Here is a 17,201-nt window from a genome sequence, read left to right on the forward strand (position 1 = left end):
GAAGAAACACCGATGACTCAAAACACTCAATCAAGTAGGATCCCTCTGATTGATAAACAACCAAAACCTAATTCTCCTCCAACTTCTTCTTTTGTCCCTATCAATCTTGACCATGATGATTTTACCCAACAATCAAAACCTTCTTCTATTCCAACTTCCTCTTTTGTCCCTATCAATCTTGACCATGATGATTTTACCCAACAATCAAAACCTACTTCTCCTCCAACTTCCTCTTTTGTCCCTATCAATCTTGACCATGATGATTTTATCCATGATATAAAACCAAAAGATGGGGATCAAGGGAAAAAACATGATTTTAGTTTTGTAGATCTTGATCCGTCTTCATCAAAAACTACAAATCCTATTAGTCCATTACGTTCATACAACCACGAGGATTCACAAGATTCACAAGATCATTTCTACCCTTTTCCTGACACGAACACAAACACAAAAACACAAACAGATCTACACATGAGAAAGAAAGAAGGTTCTTGGGAAAGATATAAAATGAATTCTTCTTCTTCAGATACGATCCCAAAACAACAACAACAACAACATATTCAAAACATGTCAAACCCAACTTATATAGATCCTACTTTATCACCACCCGAAACAAAACATGATCATATTCTTTCAAAATACTTTCGACCTTTTCCAAATAGAACGAATTCAGAACCTATCTTACCACCTGAAACTAAAACCAAAGGATTGTTACCTTCTCCTCTTGGACCGAATGACGAGAGTTCTACTCTACTCAAATCCACTATGAATGGACGGGATAAAGAGAGAATATCGCATCATGATTATTTAAATGAGAATATCAAGAAAAAGAAAACTCGTGAAGAAGAGGGAAAAGGGGAAAAAGAAGATGATGTTGAAGGAGAAGAAGAAAAATCAATTTTCAAAATCTTCAAAGCTTCTCTTTCACCTGATGGAGATAATATGTTGAGATTACTCAAAAATCATTTAGAAGACGCTTTGAAAGTTCAGGAAGAAATTGGAAGAATGCATTTAGCTTTGGAAGATTTGAGACCGGTGGAATTACAAGTTCAAGATGGATTAAGAGCTTGGACTTTGGAAGATGAAAACAAAGGGAAAGGTGAAGATGTTTTGGGTGATAGAGAAAAAGGAGTGGATGAGATTATGGATAGGGTGAGTTGGCAAACTCGACTGTTCTCTCCCCCTCATCTACCCCGTTCACAGCTAAAGTTATTGCCTCACGCTCCATAGCCAATACACATTCAGCGACATTCGCTAACCTTCCTAGCTCGGCACATTATCTGACAAACTACGATCTTATCATCAACTCGGTACTCCCCGTCTTTCCTTCCCTCCTCCTACTCAAAACGATCGTTCCAAACCGAGAATCACGACTCATAAACCTAACTTCACTCCTCCCATCCCTACCCCTTCGCCCAAATTATCCCGTTCCCTCACTACGCACAACCTACCACCCACCGCCGCTCGAGGTAGAGACAGCCCACCCATCACCACGTCCGACGATCACTCATCTCAAAGGGGAGACAGTCAATACGTTTTGTCACATGGACAAAGCAGGTTTCAAAGTCCTCTGGAGATGACAGATAGATCACGACCTTGGTAAACACCCTGTATGAAGTAACACAGCTGAATTAGATATTGTAGCAGATGCATGTCCGGTTAACTAGGGACGATAAATCCGGATGAGACGTTGTTTCGTCACTATTCTTGTTCGACACAAAGGGCATTCTTGACTAGTGGCCATGATGATATCCGAACAGTCTGACCGTCAGCTCGAAGGCCACCTTTTGCAAACATCACATTGGGGAATGTAAGTTACTCTGACGACTCACCACCACACATGCACAAATGTCCGCAATCGACCACAGCCAACGTCGCCTCTGCATCTTGACAAACTATACACAGACCTCTATCAGGATCTGGCATAGGTCCTGTAGGTACTTTACTTTGTTTCTCTTCGGAGGAGACTTCAGGCATTTTCCCATTTGGCACCACACCACCGTTCTCTTCCGCCTCCTCAGCAGCTCTTTGTCGCTCCAACCTATGTCTCTCGTCCTGTACCAGTTCCCAAACTCGATTTATCACTTCGTCCCTTTCCATCAGCATGAGATCATATACACTGAAAAATTTTACTCACTTCTCTAACACCTGCTTGAAATCCACCTTGACATGATTCTCATACAGAATACCCTTGAGCTGACCCACGGTTAAGGATGATAGATATGACTTTGGTAGGCTTACGAGTGAAAGAACCGTCGGGATCGGCGGGGTGGGAGGACGAGCCGGAACAGGAGCGGGTGAAGGTGCCGGTTTAGGTCGTGGTGGAGTCTGAGCCGGACGAGGTGGGGGCGGTCGAGTATAATGATGCTGTTGACTCCCATCCGGAGTGTAATACTGTCGGGCACCATTGGCCTGTGGTTGAGGTGCATATTGTGGGACGCTCCAACCAGTGGGCGGCGGTCGATAAGGGTTATGTTGATTGGGCATATACTGAGGTGGTGGAGGATAAGGGCCAGGGGAAACATAAGGGTTATAATTACCCGTAGATCTCGTGGGTCTGGGTTGTTGAGGTTGAGGTTGAGGTGGTGGTGGAGCTGGTGGAGGTTGGAACTTTGGTACACTTTTCCGCCTGTAATAATTCTATTGAATAAGCTCCAATTTCTCTCTCGCACTTGAGAACTCACCTCGGCATCGGGGGAGAGACAACCGGTCGAAGGATCTTTCGCTCTAACTACCGCTTGAACGAAATCTTCTTTCTCCCTAGGTCCCATACACTCGATTCCATACGCCGCAAGGTACTCTTTCAATCGTTTTAGTGGTAATGCACGTAACATGTTTAAAGAAGCAGCTGTCACTTTTCGTCAGCCTCCGCACCGTGACTTTACCTTGACAACACACTCACCTTGCAACATTCCAAGACAATGTAAACATACCTCCTCCACGTCATAACCACTCCCAGCGGGTCTATCGTCCATGGAAAAAGCCGCCTTGATCTCTGCCAATGGTCCTGATGATCTAGACCCACTGTCCGCTTTCCGAGGCATCAAAGCCTGTCCATCGCCAAGGCAAGCGGAGCAATATTGGTAGCCACAATGACCACAAGGATGAGGTCTTCGCCATAACGGGTTGAATTGTTTACCGCATGCTCGGCAATCTACGTCTCAGCAGTCGACTCTGTTCAGGACAGAGAGGGGGGGGGGATACTCACTGTCGGATTCCACCACCGGGGGAGGACCAGACACTGCTATATAAGCATGAAGAGTGGTTTGGCGAATGAGCAAACTCACAGATTGGCATACCTCTGGGTGGAGCAGAAGGACCTGCAGTGCTTGACATGGTGTTCAAGAGTGCGCCGGTGAAGAGATAGTGTGGAAACGAATCTGATGATCAATCGTCCCTGTGACCGAGGGCCGACGGCGATGGGAACAGAGGGAGCTGGTGAGGTGAGTTACGGACTGGCGACAGATCCAGTGGGGGTACAAGAGAAGCGAGACTGCGAGCCGCAGACTCGACTGAGAGGAGATGGACGCAGAGTACAATGGGACAAGTGCGATTCAAGTAAGTAAGGACAAGGTGGGAGATGGTTCAGGAGATCAGGAGAGAGACCAAAGGACCCAGTGCTTTCCATGAGCCATGATGCATTGTTCATGTCACGTGACCTCCACCCGACTCATCCTCCGCCTACATCCGCCCTTCTGGTAATTAGCTACCTATGTATGGCCCACGACCTCTGGCTTCATCGCAGCTTGGGGTCCTGTCATGACATCTCAACATGACTACTTTTCCCCTCTAGACAAGGTGAGCTCTATCCTCCGTGGCTGAATAACGCTTAAACAGTAAGCCTCGCATTCGGCACATCACAGGGTGAGCTCTCCTCACCTCTTTCACCTCGCAGCTATCTGACATCCAGCGTACGCATCCATCAACTCACCCTTCCCGAGAGTCTACCTTACGCATCTAAGCTTCTGCAAGATCCAGAGATACCTTCCCCAATAGAAGGATACAACTTGGGCGACAGTAGCCGTCCTCGGCTTTCAAGCACTGCTTCTCACGAACTATCCAGGAGAGAACGTAGGGTCTCTGTTGCCAGCAGGACACGTTCAGAGTCTTCTTCCACCATCTGTCCTTCGTCTCCCGTTCATCGCACTACCAGGTCTTATCGTCTGAGAGCGCCTACACTCGCTGGGGAAGCTATAGAACATGCTCAGGAAGGGTCATGGGCGGAATCAGTTCTCTCAAAGGATACCTCGGATCAGGTGGATACTGCAACTCAAGAACGACTAGCAAGATGCTTTGTGGTCCTCAAGATTGCTGAGAAAGACGGAGGCGTCCCGTTTCCTCAGAGAAGTCACAGTCAAAGCGACTCGTCTAGACCTCCACCTCTGCGACCCCTTCAAGGACGAGGACCGTCGAGATCACTATCGTCTCCTACCGCGAGAGCGGCGGAGAGTAGATCACGACCGTCTACCGTTGAACCACCTGATACCCCTTCTCCTCCATTGACTCCTATTAGTAGTACTTCATCCTTCTCTGGTGTTGGAGATCGACCTGCCATAAACAGACAATCGTCGCTTTCCATTCAAGGGAAGAACAAAGGCCAGCCGGCAAGATTATCTAACACCGAAGGGAAACTCGAGTCGGCCAGTCCAATGAAAACGAAATCCAGTCTGCCTCCTATATCAGTCTCTCTCCGCCAGTCCAAAACTGGTCGTCCTGCACCACGGCCCTCGAGTTCTGCAAGCGATACCAAAGTCCCATTACCTTCCATCTCGACTCCCACGCCCACTACTCCCTTTTTCTTCTCTTCTATACATCCACCATCGACACATCCACGTTTCCTCTCCCTTACACCGGAGACTGACTTTGCATCATGGTTGACCGTACAAGAGATGGCCAGCAGTGAGCTTGTAGTCGAAATATGGGTGGAGGACTCGTTCGTTCCATCCGTTGAAACACTGAAATGGCGCAAGCTCGAAAATGTGGGAGGCAGAGTCCAGCTAGACGATCTACGAATAGTGACCGACGATACGGTCCGACCACCCAACACACTCGAATTCACTCTATCCATTTTTCCCAAGAGTGTCTTCTACCTTCCTCTCGGTGGATCTCATCATGTCACTGGTACAAAGAACGCAGATTCCATGCGGAGTATGTTGCAAAGAAGTGTACGAGAGTTACGCAGGAAACAGAGTCTGGGCGTAGGAGGTCTGCATCAGTGAGTAATAACTTGGCATCTGTCTATTTGTGCTGATTATAGGCTGGTCAACCTTCAAGCTGTGATAGCTGATACCGAGCGAGAGATCGCGCAGGTGCAGCGGAAGATCAACGCTCTCCTGCTTGCTGATACGGACAATAGCGCCCTTGTAAGTAACGTGGAAAAGTGATTATGAAAAGACTGATCTCAGCGCCGAGAGGTCGAAGAGCGGTCGGGCAGGATCAGATGGCTGAAGAAAGCAATCATGGAGGTTGAGAAATCGACGATGGAAGCACAGTCGAGAGTGTCTTTGGAGCAAGAGGAGATGGAAAGACGAAGAGAAAACCTGGCTCGAGCTGAAGAAGCCGACGAAATCAGGCGCAGCGGGATGGAAGAGTTACATTCGGAGGTGAAGTCCATCCAGTACGTCCGTCACTCTGACTTTCACTATCAGGCTCATGACCAGACAAGAAACTCAAGCCCTTCGCCCAGCTATCCATTTACTCCGATCACAGCATGTTCAAACTCTCGACTCGCTCTTCCCCATTGTACCCTTAAACCCTTCCACACTGCTGTACTCTATCCTGGAAGTACCTCTTCCCATCCCTTCCTCCCCAGAAGAGCCTGCTCCGCCTTTGACTATGCCCACTGGCGTCTTGCCTGATGGCATGAAGATCGATGAGAGGACGACATCCGCTGCGCTGGGATATGTAGCAATGGTGGTCCATCTGTTGGACCAGCTGAAAGGGACGGAAGGAGGTTTACCGTACCCCGTGACGTGTGCGGGCAGTAGGAGCTTGGTCAAGGATGCTGTCAGCGTGATGCAGGGTCCTAGATCGTAGGTGTCCAAGCCCCTCTCCTTCGTCTCTTGGTTATTCTTCTTATTTTCCTCGAGCTGGACGAAGGCAAGTGTTAATGTCAGATTTCCGTTATATGCCCGAGGCGTAGAGCGATACCGATTTGAATATGCCGTTTATCTGCTCAACAAGAATATCGAGATGGTAAGTCTTATTGGCCTTTATCATTCACAATGCATGACTAATGAATAGTTGATGCAAGAAGCGGATATTCGACTGGTTGAGCTACGTCACACCCTTCCAAATCTCAAAAATCTCCTCCTCACTCTGTCATCTCCAGAACCACCACCACTACCAATTCCCATGATAGCTAGCTCATCACGTCAAACCTCACGTGCGTGGTCTTTCACCATGCCAACTTCCCCATCTTCCATCTCCAGTCCCCCTGGCCGGACAGGTGAGAGAGACAAGTCTTCGTCGAGGGGTGTCAACACACCTTCTCCCTTGGGAAGAAGGATAAATCGACGTCGGAAGAGCGAGAGGCCTAGTTATGGTACTGGTATCGTGGGAATTGAAACGGAGGACGATGTTGCGGGTGGGGAGAAGACAGCGGAGGGAGGAGGATCATTGGATCGGGTTTTGGCTACATGATGTACATGTTTTTCATGATTTCCATTATCGTTGCGCATTTACAATTCCTGTCTCGCATTCAATCTAATATCTTCTCATCAGGAACTTGGAAGTGTGGATAACATGTGTGCGAAGAGACGTGTTTCAGATAGGTAGGCAGTCAGCCTAAATGATGACCTTATCCGAACAAACACCCGACAAGGGTCAATCACGCAGGCCGTCGAGGTATACCAGGTCTGAAGAATGGATCCCTCATCTCTTCACCTTGTAAGATAACAGGTTCGAACCTGACGTCTGAACCAGGAGCAGGGTCATGTTGAGGAGTATGAGGTTCGAACGTTTCTTCGGCTAGGTTATCATCTTTATCTTTGATATCCGGACGACGATTGAGGTCAGCTAGACCTGTACGGAGAAGACGTGTGGAGATGAGGAAAGAGAGTGAGGAGGCGGATACTATATATTAGCTATCTTCTCCTCCAATCATGAAACAGCACGAGATGTGAGGATCTGAGGTAGACTAACGTATAAAGGTCAGGTATAGACCATTTCTTCCTACGGGAAAAGGAGCAAATCGTTTTGTTACCCAAGCTATGATCAGTTTCTCCTAACTTATAGTAATTCCATTCATTTGAACAGTTACAGTTTGTACGATTATCATATCTTTTGGTCTTCTTGCCATCCCCCGACAGCGACCGATTATACTGTATTCTTTCTCATATATATAGGGACTCTCGCCCCACAAAATGTGATTGATTGTGAGAAGGAGTAGAAGATTATTATTAAAGTAAGAACGGTTGAAGTGATGTAGTTGAAGTAGAGTAGCTGAAGTAGAGTAATTGAAGTAGAGTAGTTGAAGTGGAGCAGTTGATGTCGAGTAAGTAGTTGAATAGTAGGAGTGAATGGAAAAAGATAAACTCACTAACACCAGCACCAAACACTATACCAGCCCACATACCCACTTCAGTACTTTTCATATTCAACTTTCTATAATCGTATACGCTCGTCCCGGGTGCTCCGAAGGTCCCATTGTCCAAAGGGTGTTTTTTCCTTTTTCGAGTTTCCAACTGAGCTAGATCGGCTTAATGGTCATTATAAGTAAGGTATTTCCGAACGTCTCGAAAAGTCACAAGCACCCCTTGGTATAGAAAGGAATTGTGATGATGAGCATCATCACTTGGATGGGTGTGGATGAGTGTGGACGGAGATGGACTTGATGGATCGGTGTTATTGAAGATACAGGATGAGATGGGGAATGAGGGGCTTACCATCGGGGAAGTCATCTTCCGCAGCGAGAGCTTGGTCTGATAATGACATACTTCCCAATTTGTGAGATGGACTGACTTGGAAGAAGAAGTGGGAGAAATGGGAAATTATGATAGATGAAAATATGAAAATGGTACAAGTGAAGTAAATTCGGAATTGTCATGTGGAAGGATGGTACGTAACCCTCAGAACCTATATGCATCATAATGTCTATAAGATGCACTTGATATCGTTTCTGATCATACGTCGTGAATGCGTTTATCAATCATGACCAAGGATCATATGGACATCACTATGACGACCCTCATGACGTTCATCCTCGTCGAGGACCAATGGAAGCAGGGGACATGAGCCACGAAAGGGGAACGGCCTTGTACAATTGACTGCTCAAGGAATACCCTGCTCAATTTTCATCTTTTTGATTAATGACCAATCGGAAGGTTCGACCTGATCTCGGAAGTTTGCTTCTGCGATGTATTAGCTTCTTCTACTGTTGCTGTCTTTTCTGTCGAAACATGAGTTAATAGGCGAGCAGCTCGGTGCTTGCCACAGAAGGGGTGATGTGAGAGGTAAAGCTGGGGCAGACTCACTCAGAACATCTATAGATTGTCTCGAAATGAGAGAAACCACTTCGTCCTTGTCGTCAAAACTAATATCAGTACCATACACCTTACTCATTAGTTACGGGTAAACTTGACTCACTGTCTACCAAAGAGCTTGGCAGTCTGATGAGAAGCTCTTTCAATCTTCACTGCTGCCCCAGCACCGATCTGGCTTTTCTTGACCACCTCAAAAGGTTTATGATTGATCTCTATAGATGTACTGTTCATCAGTCTTTACCAAACTGACGATACAACTCCGTTCAGACAAATGTCGATGACATGGAATGGAAAACTCACACTTTACCCAAAGCCACGATATCCCTAGTCCCCTTCTCCTTGTCAATTTTCACCACACCCATCGGCGTCCCGATCCTTAGACTACCATCGATAATGTCCACACCGAGGATGATAGGATCACGATGGGCGAAAGCTTTGAGTATCTTCAATTTGACTGGCCAAACAGCATTGGGCATAGCCTCTTTACGTTTGGCTTCTTCAACTTCGTTATAATATGCTAAATATTGATCACCAAGACGATAGATCGTTTCATCTGATCATCAGTCTCATCTCGCTTTCATCCCACCATTGGCTCATGCACAGAACAGTAGATGTAGGATCCCACCAGACGAGCCGACTCACCCGTAAATATCTTCACACCTTCTTTCTTCGCATAGTCGGCAGCGTCTCCATCTACAGGCACGTCGAATCCCAATACCACAGCGAAATGCGCCGTCTCATCTCTACGCAACATCAAGCCCGCCTTGAGAATATCTTTGCGATATATCGGTCCGATCCCAAATCCTCTCACTGGCGTCTTGGATAATTTGAGGTGTTCCAAGAGCGCCTCTAGTGAACCCAAGGTAGACGCTTGAACCCAGACACCAGGGGCTTTCGGGTTTATAAATCTTGACAGATCTGACAAATCTTCCAGAGCCATGTCCTTGTAAACCTCGACTTCATCGTCGTCATGAGCGACGTATAGTCTACATCCTCCCAGGGCGCGTTCTAAACCAGGTGCAGAGATTTTGACTCCTAAGGCAGCTTTGACCTCGGGATGTCGAACATATGCGGACTGTTTTCGTCAGCGACAGCTGGTAAGATTGAAAGAAGACGACTCGCTTTGATTCGCAATTCACGCATTGGCTGAGGGGTGAGCAAAGCTCGGATAACGGTCACTACTGGCTGTCCATCTTGTCCACAAAGGACTATCTTGTCTCCTTCACTCAACCGCCCATTCGACAAGATCACATCAATGGTCGTACCTAAACCTTCGATAACTTTCACCTCCAACACAGTCGCTTCGAGTTCTCCCATGAACATCAAATTGCCAGACATACGCTCCTGTGTAAGCTTGACGAGCAACATGAGCATGTCGGGAATCCCTTCTCCAGTGATAGCTGAGGTAGGTACCAGACTAAGATTCCTTCTCAGATCATCATTCTCATCAAACAGTTTAGCGTTAAGACCTTGTTCCGCAAAAGCAAGAATAGTCTTGCGTACTCGATCATCGAATTCTGACTGTGTCGATTTTGACTGTTTCGCTAAACTTTCCCGGAAGCCACCATTAGGAACAGGTTCCCATCCGTAACAACGATCGATTTTGTTGAGAGCGACGATAAAAGGTGTCTTACGGTCACGTAACAGATTCAAAGACTCGATTGTCTGTGGCTCCAGACCATGAGTGATGTCCACCACGAGAATGGCGATGTTGCAAAGAGATGATCCTCTCGAACGCATATTACGGAAACTTTCGTGTCCAGGAGTATCGATGATGAGCAAACCAGGAATCTTGATCTCATATGACCCATCTTTGTTCACCACCGCAGTTTTCTCCAGAATAGCCTGCTTGGGGAAGAAAGTCGCTCCGATCTGTTGAGTAATACCTCCCGCTTCACCTTCTTGTACGGAAGTCTGCCGAATTTTGTCGAGAAGTTTAGTTTTACCAGTATCGACATGACCCATGATACAACAGATGGGTGAACGGAGGTCCTCTTTGGACGTCGCTGCTTGAGCGGCTGCTTTGCGGGCTTTGATTCGTTCGAGAGCTCGTTCTTTGCGATGTCTAAGAGAGTCTTCGTCGGAGGAATCAGAATACTCGTCAGAATCGGTCTCCTCTTCTGAGGAGTCCTCTGACTCTGATTCTTCGGTGACAGCTTGGGCAGTAGGTTTCGCGGCAGGTTTGCCGTTGGCAGCGGCGGAAGATTCAGCTGTCCCTTTTGTCGCGGGAGGTTTTGAGATGGGAGGCTTGGTAGTCTCCTTGGCCACAACCGATTTACTTTCGGCCTGTGACTTTGGAGGAGGAGGGATTTCTTCATCATCCGTCTTGTCCCAATCATCATCGTCGACCTTCATACCGTCCAATGCCGCGACCACTTCCTCTACTGCCGCGGCATCCTCTTCGCTCTTGTCCCAGTCATCCTCGTCGACCACAACGGGAACTGACTCCGCCTCAGCAGCTTTCTCGGGCGCTGGTTCGTTGACGATGGGCGAAGATGGTCCAGATACTTGAGCTTCCTTCCCTTTTGCCGGCTTTTTCTTATTTCCGTAGGTCACCTTTTTGGGTTCTCCTCCCCCTGTCAGACCGGCCACTTTGAGTCCGCTCGCCAGCATGGCTTGCTTTCTCGCTTCAGCAGCTGCCTTCTCCTTCTTCTGAGCAGGAGTTAACAATCGACCTTCTGCCTTTGCTTTTGCGAGCTTTTCCTTTTCCTTTGCCTTCTTCGCAGCTTTTTGGTCGGCAAGCTTTTGCTCTTCCGCCTCGAGCCTCGCTTCTTCTTCTGCGACCTTCCGTAATCTTTCCTCCTCAGCACGGCGGGCTTCCTCCTCTATCCTTCGCTTCTCCTCCATAGCCGCCTGAATGGCAGCGATGTGAGCAGGGACCTTTTTACCTTTGGCAGCGGCAGGAGCGACAGGCTCGGCCTTAGCAGCAGGCTTCTTCTTTTTCTTCTTCTTCTTGTCGCCTGCAGCAGCCTCGCCTTCTCCTTCACCGTCACCATCTTCTTCCTCCGCGGCTGTGGGTTCTAGAGCTAAAGACGGCTCTACAGACTCAGCAGGGCCTGATGCGATTTCTGGAACATTTTCCCCTGTGGCGATCCCCTTCTTTGCTGCTGCTTGGGCCTTCTTCTTTGCCTGCGTGGTCAGTGAAATTCGCGTACAGGTTGTCGCTTACCTTTTCCTTTTCCTTCTTCAATTTCTCTTTTTGGGCTTTTGATAAGATCTGAAAGTCAATTATGCTCGACCAAGGGTAAGACACACCTTTGGACCATCCTCCTCCTCTGCGCCATCCTCCGCAATGACAGTCTCGGGTGCAGGTGGTGTTGGTGCAGCCACTGGAGTTGGTGTCGTTTCTTCCTCCTCTTCAACCGACTGTTTGACGTTCTTGCCCTTCTTTCCTTTCTTCCCTTTGACCTCTTCTTCTGGCCATTCGTCGTCGAGATTCACAGCCGTTTCAGGCTGGGTGGGTGATACGACAGTTTGGACATCACCGTCGTTCATATCCTCATCTTCCTCCATCTGCTTCTTCCCCTTCTTCCCCTTTTTGCCTTTCTTGGGTTTCACATCCTCCTCTGGCCACTCTTCGTCCAGATTGGCAGTTGTATCCACCGCTGGAGTTTGTACACCACTACCTTTCCCTTCCATCTCGTCATCCTCATCTCCGATTTGGGCTTTCTTCTTTTTCTTCTTATCCTTCTTAGCACTGGCAGCTCTGACGGCAGCCATGAGACCCCCATCATCTTCCTCTTCCTCATCTAGCAAGTCAAACACGTTGCCACCGGATTTATTGGGGACAGCTTGAGCATCGTCGTCTTTAGCGAGGTTTTGGTCAATGGCAGCTGCTTTCTGTTCCCTGGAAAGTCAGTGGCGACTCTTCTGAACAGTCCTGGGGTGATGTGTGACACTACGTTGTATATCGATACTAACCAGTAATCATCATCCTCCTTGGCCTTTGCGGCCTTTTTACTCTTCTTGGGGGGCATTGAGAAAGTTGATGTAAAGAGACAAAGAAGTTACTGAATGTGACAATCGGCTTTGTTCTCAATTTTAGATCAAATTTCGGTGGCTAATTTCGCTTAAGTTGACTTTGTTACGATCACACACAACTTGTCACACTTTCTTCTTTCAGTTGAAATCTACAACACTCTATATCTCACAAACATCACACCTATCTCGAATCATCTAAGTACCCTCTTATAAGCACCTAATCGACTGCCTCAGAGTTTCCTGTATCGTTCTCAACTTGTCACTGCTCCCCTCATTCCCGCTCGCCCAAATAGTGTCGCTTCCTTCCGTTCATTCCTCCGACTGCTGACTTCTCTCGACTACCCGCGATGCTCTCTCGTGTACCCGACATCCCGGGAACGCTCTTGGAAGATCAGGAGACGCACTACCACCTTTCCGAACGTGTCTCTCAGCTATGCGGTCTATCAAATAACAGATTCCCTGGCTCGCAACCAGTTTCATTCACCGTCGCCTCCCTCGAAATGCTCGAGAAGATGGATTTCTGGGTATGTGAGAAGAGTGATGGTGTGAGGGTATTGGTATTCATAGTGTACAACAAGATGAGTCAGCAGCAAGAGGTTTGGTTGGTACGTCTCATTACATATCTCCGACCTAGTTTCACTACCCTGTCGATAATACGTCCTTGGTATCACATGGTTATTTGGTGATGGGGGGTTCTTCAACTCTCGCTAATACCCCAGATTGATCGAAAACAACGTTATTTCCGAATACAAGACCTTCACTTCCCTCATTGGGAAAAAGCAGATCAACCTCTACAAGAAACTCTTCTGGATGGAGAGATGGTCCTTGACTACGACTCTCGTACCAATGTCGAAACCCTCAGGTTGTACGCTTTTGACTGTCTAGTGCTCAACGGAGAGAATATCATGCAGAAACCCATGGCTAAACGTTATGGAGTGAGTGGTGGTTCCAAAAATACAACTTGCTGACGCAAAGCGACTCAAAGTGTGGGTCATCGAACCATGGCAGAAAGCGTTGAAAGCGTATCCTGAATGGAGGGAATCTCTGCCTTTCGAGTGAGTTCCTTTCCTCTCCGTCTCGGCAAGTTTTTGACTCTGTAATGGTTACGAGAGACTTCGACCACGTTGCCAGGAGTTGAAATATTTGACTGACGTACAGTGTCGTTGCGAAGGAGCAAGAATTGTCATATCACATTAAACAAGTGTTAAACGTCCACATACCCAGACTTCAACATGGACACGATGGTCTCATCTTTACTTGTGCCGAGTCACAGTATGTCTCAGGGACAGATGAGAAAATGTAAGTTATCAATCTTACTTACATTCCCCCTTCTCCCCTATCTGGCATCTGTACCACAAGACACCACTTGCTAATCTTCAGTCTCAAATGGAAACCTCCTTCGGAAAACTCTATAGATTTCAAACTCGAACTTCGTTTCCCTCCTGACCGTCCGGGATCTTCTCAGCCGGATTTTTACGCAAAACCAGAATTCCATCTATATACTTGGTTGGGAAAGGAAGAATATGAATTCTATGATATAATGGATGTCGATGATGATGAGTGGGAGAGGTGAGTCTGTATTTCTTCATCGGGATATATGTTCTGTCCTTAAATCTATATCAAATCATATCCCCTCTTTCTGTTGCTTTTCCATTTCTTAAGAAAGTACAATTTGGATTAAACTTTCCATCTTCTCAGAAAGTACAATTTGGATTAAACTTCCCTATTCTCAGAAAGTACAACTTGGATTAAACTTCCCTCTTCTCAGAAAGATCAATTTGCACCTTGCACTGAAAGATTCATTTCCTCAATCCAGTCAATTCTGATTTCAAAAGCATGACCTCTACTTTTGTCAGATATGATCATGTGCCGACGATAGCAGGATGAAAGAGACAAACGAGCAATACGACGATCGTATCATTGAAGTTTGCTGGGATTTTTCAAAAGGTACATGGAAAATGATGAGATTAAGGGATGATAAACCTCATGCAAATCATAAGAGTATAATGGAGAAGATACTCGTGAGCATTGAAGATGGTGTAGAAATTGAGGCTGTGAGTGTGTTTTCATATGATTCTCTCATTCCCTTCCCTTCTCCTTTCCTCGTCCCTACAATACTCACTAACTCCACCCAACAAGAAACTGCCTTTCCTTACTTGACACATCGTCAATCTCCTCCAATCTTAAAATGATAATCTGTGAAAGTTTACATGTTGATCACAATCGTTGCTGTAAATGTGAAGTCGTATGGAGAAACCTCGCTTACAATCAGTTACTAGCCCACACGGACTCTATTCGACATGCTTGGAAATCTCGAGAAGCTCATCGAAACCCTAATTCTCATTCTGACCCTTCTCAATCTTTACCTCAATCAAAATCCCAACCCACACTCCCTCCTACCACACCGGGAATCCCAACTTATCCCGCCACACCGGGTAATGTGAACCATCCCATCACTCCTGCCGGTTGGGCACCCGTCACTCCTGGACCGACACCAGGTCATGGACTCGTCCCTGGTCTCAAGAGATGATCCAAGTTGAGACTTCATCATGGAGTGTTATTTGAGACTAAATGGACAATGTGATGAAAATTGTTGTAAGCATGTATATGCATTTTGTCCATAATGTGTTTACTCCAACTTTTCAGATATTTAGATTTCATACTTTGACATTCTTGATCACATACGGATATTCTCATGCCAATTCGACTTAGAGTTAACAAATGGATGAAAGTCTATATGGATCCGGCATGTCCATTGGCCGGGGGTTGTTCACCACGTTTAACACTTTCTATCAATTCTCTCACTCCTTCTTCACCTTTTACTTTGTAGATTCTTTTTCCCATCCCATCCAATTCCCGTAGAGGATCAGGTAACACTTGAGTGTCAAAATCGAAAGAGGGGAAGAGATCAGGTGGGAGAGCTAAATCGACTGCTTCTCTAAATTTGGCCGGGTGGGCAGTAGAGAGAGTTACCCAAGTTGCTTCAGGACTGTCATGTCAGTATCATGTTTTGTTTACTTGAAGTCAAGCTTTCGATCTTACGCTGACTTTTGTCTGTTTCGAGGCAGAATAATTGTTGAACACACATTCTCATACGAAGTATGCTACGGTATACTTCCGGAAAGTACTAGTGATAGGATGATTAAAATAAAATAAAACTCACGCTTTCTTCATTGACCGAGATTGTGCAGCTAAACCTACAGCAGTATGAGGATCAACGACATATGATCCGAAGTCTTTTTTCTCGTAATACTTGGCAATCTCTTCCAATGTCTAAATTTCAGCTCCCTACAAATTGTCTCCGCAATCCTTTCACTAAATTCGATTATACATGACCAAATTTATACTGGTGATACCGAGTGATTCATCCGCAGTGTAGCTGAGAAGATCATACTGTGACCAGGGGTAATTTAGCATCTTCACTCACCTCTTCATCAGAAACCCTTTCAGCCCAGAAATCTTCCTTGGCAACATCTCTCGCTCTTTGACCGATATCCACTCTTCCTTTATGTTTCAAAGTTTCCATCCAACCTTTCAACTTTTCCTGTGCTTCTTCTCTCTTTCCCGTCTGTTCCAAAGCCAAGTAAAACAACAACCTCTCGAAATTACTCGAAAGCAAAATATCCATAGCCGGCGAATGAGTAGCTTTTACTCCACTTGCGCTCGTCCCTTGTTTCCCATCCGATCCACCGTCGACAACTGCCGTCTCTGAACTCTGTTCCACTTCAGGTAAATGATCTTCTCTCTCATATCTACCCGTACGGAAGAATCTCTCAAGTATATCATTTTCATTGGTAGCTACGACCAAAGGACCCATTGGTAATCCTAATTTCTTGGCATACCATCCAGCGAGGATATCCCCAAAGTTACCAGTCGGAACGACGAATCTTACATCTTTCCTGGCTTCTGCGGGTAGTTGGAGATAAGCGTGAAAGTAATAGACGATCTGGGCGAGGATACGTGCCCAATTGATAGAATTTACAGCTCCAAGTCGATGAGCAGAGTTGAATTTATGATCTGAGAAAAGAGTTTTGACTATAGATTGACAAGCGTCAAAGTCGGCGTCTTGAACGGCGACGCAGAAAACGTTGGGATCGGGTACGGAAGCCATTTGTGCTAGTTGGATAGGGGAGACACGACCGTCGGGGTAGAGTATGAATATTGTAATGTTGGGTTTCCCGCGGACACCATAGATGGCAGCGCTGAGATGAGCGACATTCATATTCACCCGAAGCTGCCCTGCTAGCTTTGTCATCCACAGTGAATCGAAAGTCAGTCCAAATATAAACTTCCCGCTCTTGGGCACTCTTGTGTACACTGCGACCACGTATACATCCTGAGCACTTCGGTCACGCGTTTCAGATCAAGCCCAGTCGGCCTGGCCCACTCTTGAAGCTTCAAACTAAGGGAAAGACAGAGAGCAAAAGCCGTGACGTTGATCAAATCGATGCCAAGGGATTGACTCTGGAACGTACAAGACGAAAGAAAAACACACACTCACCTACCCGTATCCCCACTAGTAGCTCCAACTATAGTCAAACCTTCTTTCCCCCCATCCACATTCCTCCTTTCTAAGAAATAAGCAAACAAATTGCCCAAAAATTGTAAAGCCACATCTTTGAAAGCCCAAGTAGGACCGTGCCATAATTCCAAAACGTATTCTTTCTCTCCCGTCTTACGTAGAGGTGTCGTCTGGGGATGTCGGAAGTCGAGTAACTGGAATTGATGATACTTTCC

The 17,201-nt window shown here is 46.6% G+C and overlaps 7 protein-coding genes across 7 annotated transcripts in view; 3 read left to right on the forward strand and 4 right to left on the reverse strand.

The window, feature by feature from the left end:
- Positions 1-567: 567 nt before the first annotated feature.
- Positions 568-1,030, forward strand: TREMEDRAFT_62345 (uncharacterized protein; the record flags this gene model as incomplete). The annotated part of the gene is made up of 2 exons (XM_007004614.1): positions 568-984; positions 1,016-1,030. 2 exons carry the CDS (start codon positions 568-570, stop codon positions 1,028-1,030), a joined length of 432 nt encoding a protein of 143 aa, XP_007004676.1.
- Positions 1,031-1,663: 633 nt separating this feature from the next.
- Positions 1,664-3,336, reverse strand: TREMEDRAFT_30604 (uncharacterized protein; the record flags this gene model as incomplete). The annotated part of the gene is made up of 8 exons (XM_007004377.1): positions 1,664-1,761; positions 1,833-2,092; positions 2,138-2,367; positions 2,440-2,640; positions 2,685-2,854; positions 2,903-3,154; positions 3,209-3,241; positions 3,288-3,336. 8 exons carry the CDS (start codon positions 3,334-3,336, stop codon positions 1,664-1,666), a joined length of 1,293 nt encoding a protein of 430 aa, XP_007004439.1.
- A 384-nt stretch (positions 3,337-3,720) lies between these two features.
- On the forward strand, positions 3,721-6,539 carry TREMEDRAFT_73876 (uncharacterized protein; the record flags this gene model as incomplete). Its single annotated transcript, XM_007004776.1, has 9 exons — positions 3,721-3,798; positions 3,842-3,864; positions 3,911-5,215; positions 5,258-5,363; positions 5,406-5,617; positions 5,661-6,032; positions 6,117-6,195; positions 6,244-6,385; positions 6,463-6,539. Exons 1-9 carry the CDS (start codon positions 3,760-3,762, stop codon positions 6,537-6,539), a joined length of 2,355 nt encoding a protein of 784 aa, XP_007004838.1. The 5' UTR covers positions 3,721-3,759.
- A 290-nt stretch (positions 6,540-6,829) lies between these two features.
- Positions 6,830-7,935, reverse strand: TREMEDRAFT_62348 (uncharacterized protein; the record flags this gene model as incomplete). Its single annotated transcript, XM_007004615.1, has 4 exons — positions 6,830-7,074; positions 7,144-7,209; positions 7,541-7,699; positions 7,887-7,935. The coding sequence occupies 4 exons, from the start codon at positions 7,933-7,935 to the stop codon at positions 6,830-6,832; spliced, it is 519 nt and encodes a 172-aa protein (XP_007004677.1).
- Positions 7,936-8,271: 336 nt separating this feature from the next.
- Positions 8,272-12,460, reverse strand: TREMEDRAFT_68717 (uncharacterized protein; the record flags this gene model as incomplete). The annotated part of the gene is made up of 9 exons (XM_007004729.1): positions 8,272-8,351; positions 8,475-8,533; positions 8,587-8,706; positions 8,784-9,036; positions 9,126-9,558; positions 9,606-11,612; positions 11,653-11,700; positions 11,739-12,330; positions 12,405-12,460. 9 exons carry the CDS (start codon positions 12,458-12,460, stop codon positions 8,272-8,274), a joined length of 3,648 nt encoding a protein of 1,215 aa, XP_007004791.1.
- Positions 12,461-12,811: 351 nt separating this feature from the next.
- TREMEDRAFT_62350 (uncharacterized protein) lies at positions 12,812-14,994 on the forward strand (the record flags this gene model as incomplete). The annotated part of the gene is made up of 7 exons (XM_007004616.1): positions 12,812-13,069; positions 13,184-13,399; positions 13,440-13,519; positions 13,623-13,763; positions 13,845-14,033; positions 14,347-14,518; positions 14,737-14,994. The coding sequence occupies 7 exons, from the start codon at positions 12,812-12,814 to the stop codon at positions 14,992-14,994; spliced, it is 1,314 nt and encodes a 437-aa protein (XP_007004678.1).
- A 63-nt stretch (positions 14,995-15,057) lies between these two features.
- Positions 15,058-17,201, reverse strand: part of TREMEDRAFT_39077 (uncharacterized protein) — a 3,381-nt gene continuing 1,237 nt past the window's right edge. Inside the window, exons 4-7 of the mRNA XM_007004440.1 lie at positions 16,966-17,195; positions 15,892-16,666; positions 15,628-15,737; positions 15,058-15,453 (exon numbers count right to left, since the gene is read on the reverse strand). Of these exons, the coding sequence (XP_007004502.1) occupies positions 15,198-15,453; positions 15,628-15,737; positions 15,892-16,666; positions 16,966-17,195 (1,371 nt within the window). The 3' untranslated portion in view covers positions 15,058-15,197. The remainder of the gene's footprint in view (positions 15,454-15,627; positions 15,738-15,891; positions 16,667-16,965; positions 17,196-17,201) is intronic.

The sequence above is a fragment of the Tremella mesenterica genome (assembly GCF_000271645.1).
Source record: "Tremella mesenterica DSM 1558 unplaced genomic scaffold TREMEscaffold_5, whole genome shotgun sequence".
Taxonomy (NCBI): domain Eukaryota; kingdom Fungi; phylum Basidiomycota; class Tremellomycetes; order Tremellales; family Tremellaceae; genus Tremella; species Tremella mesenterica.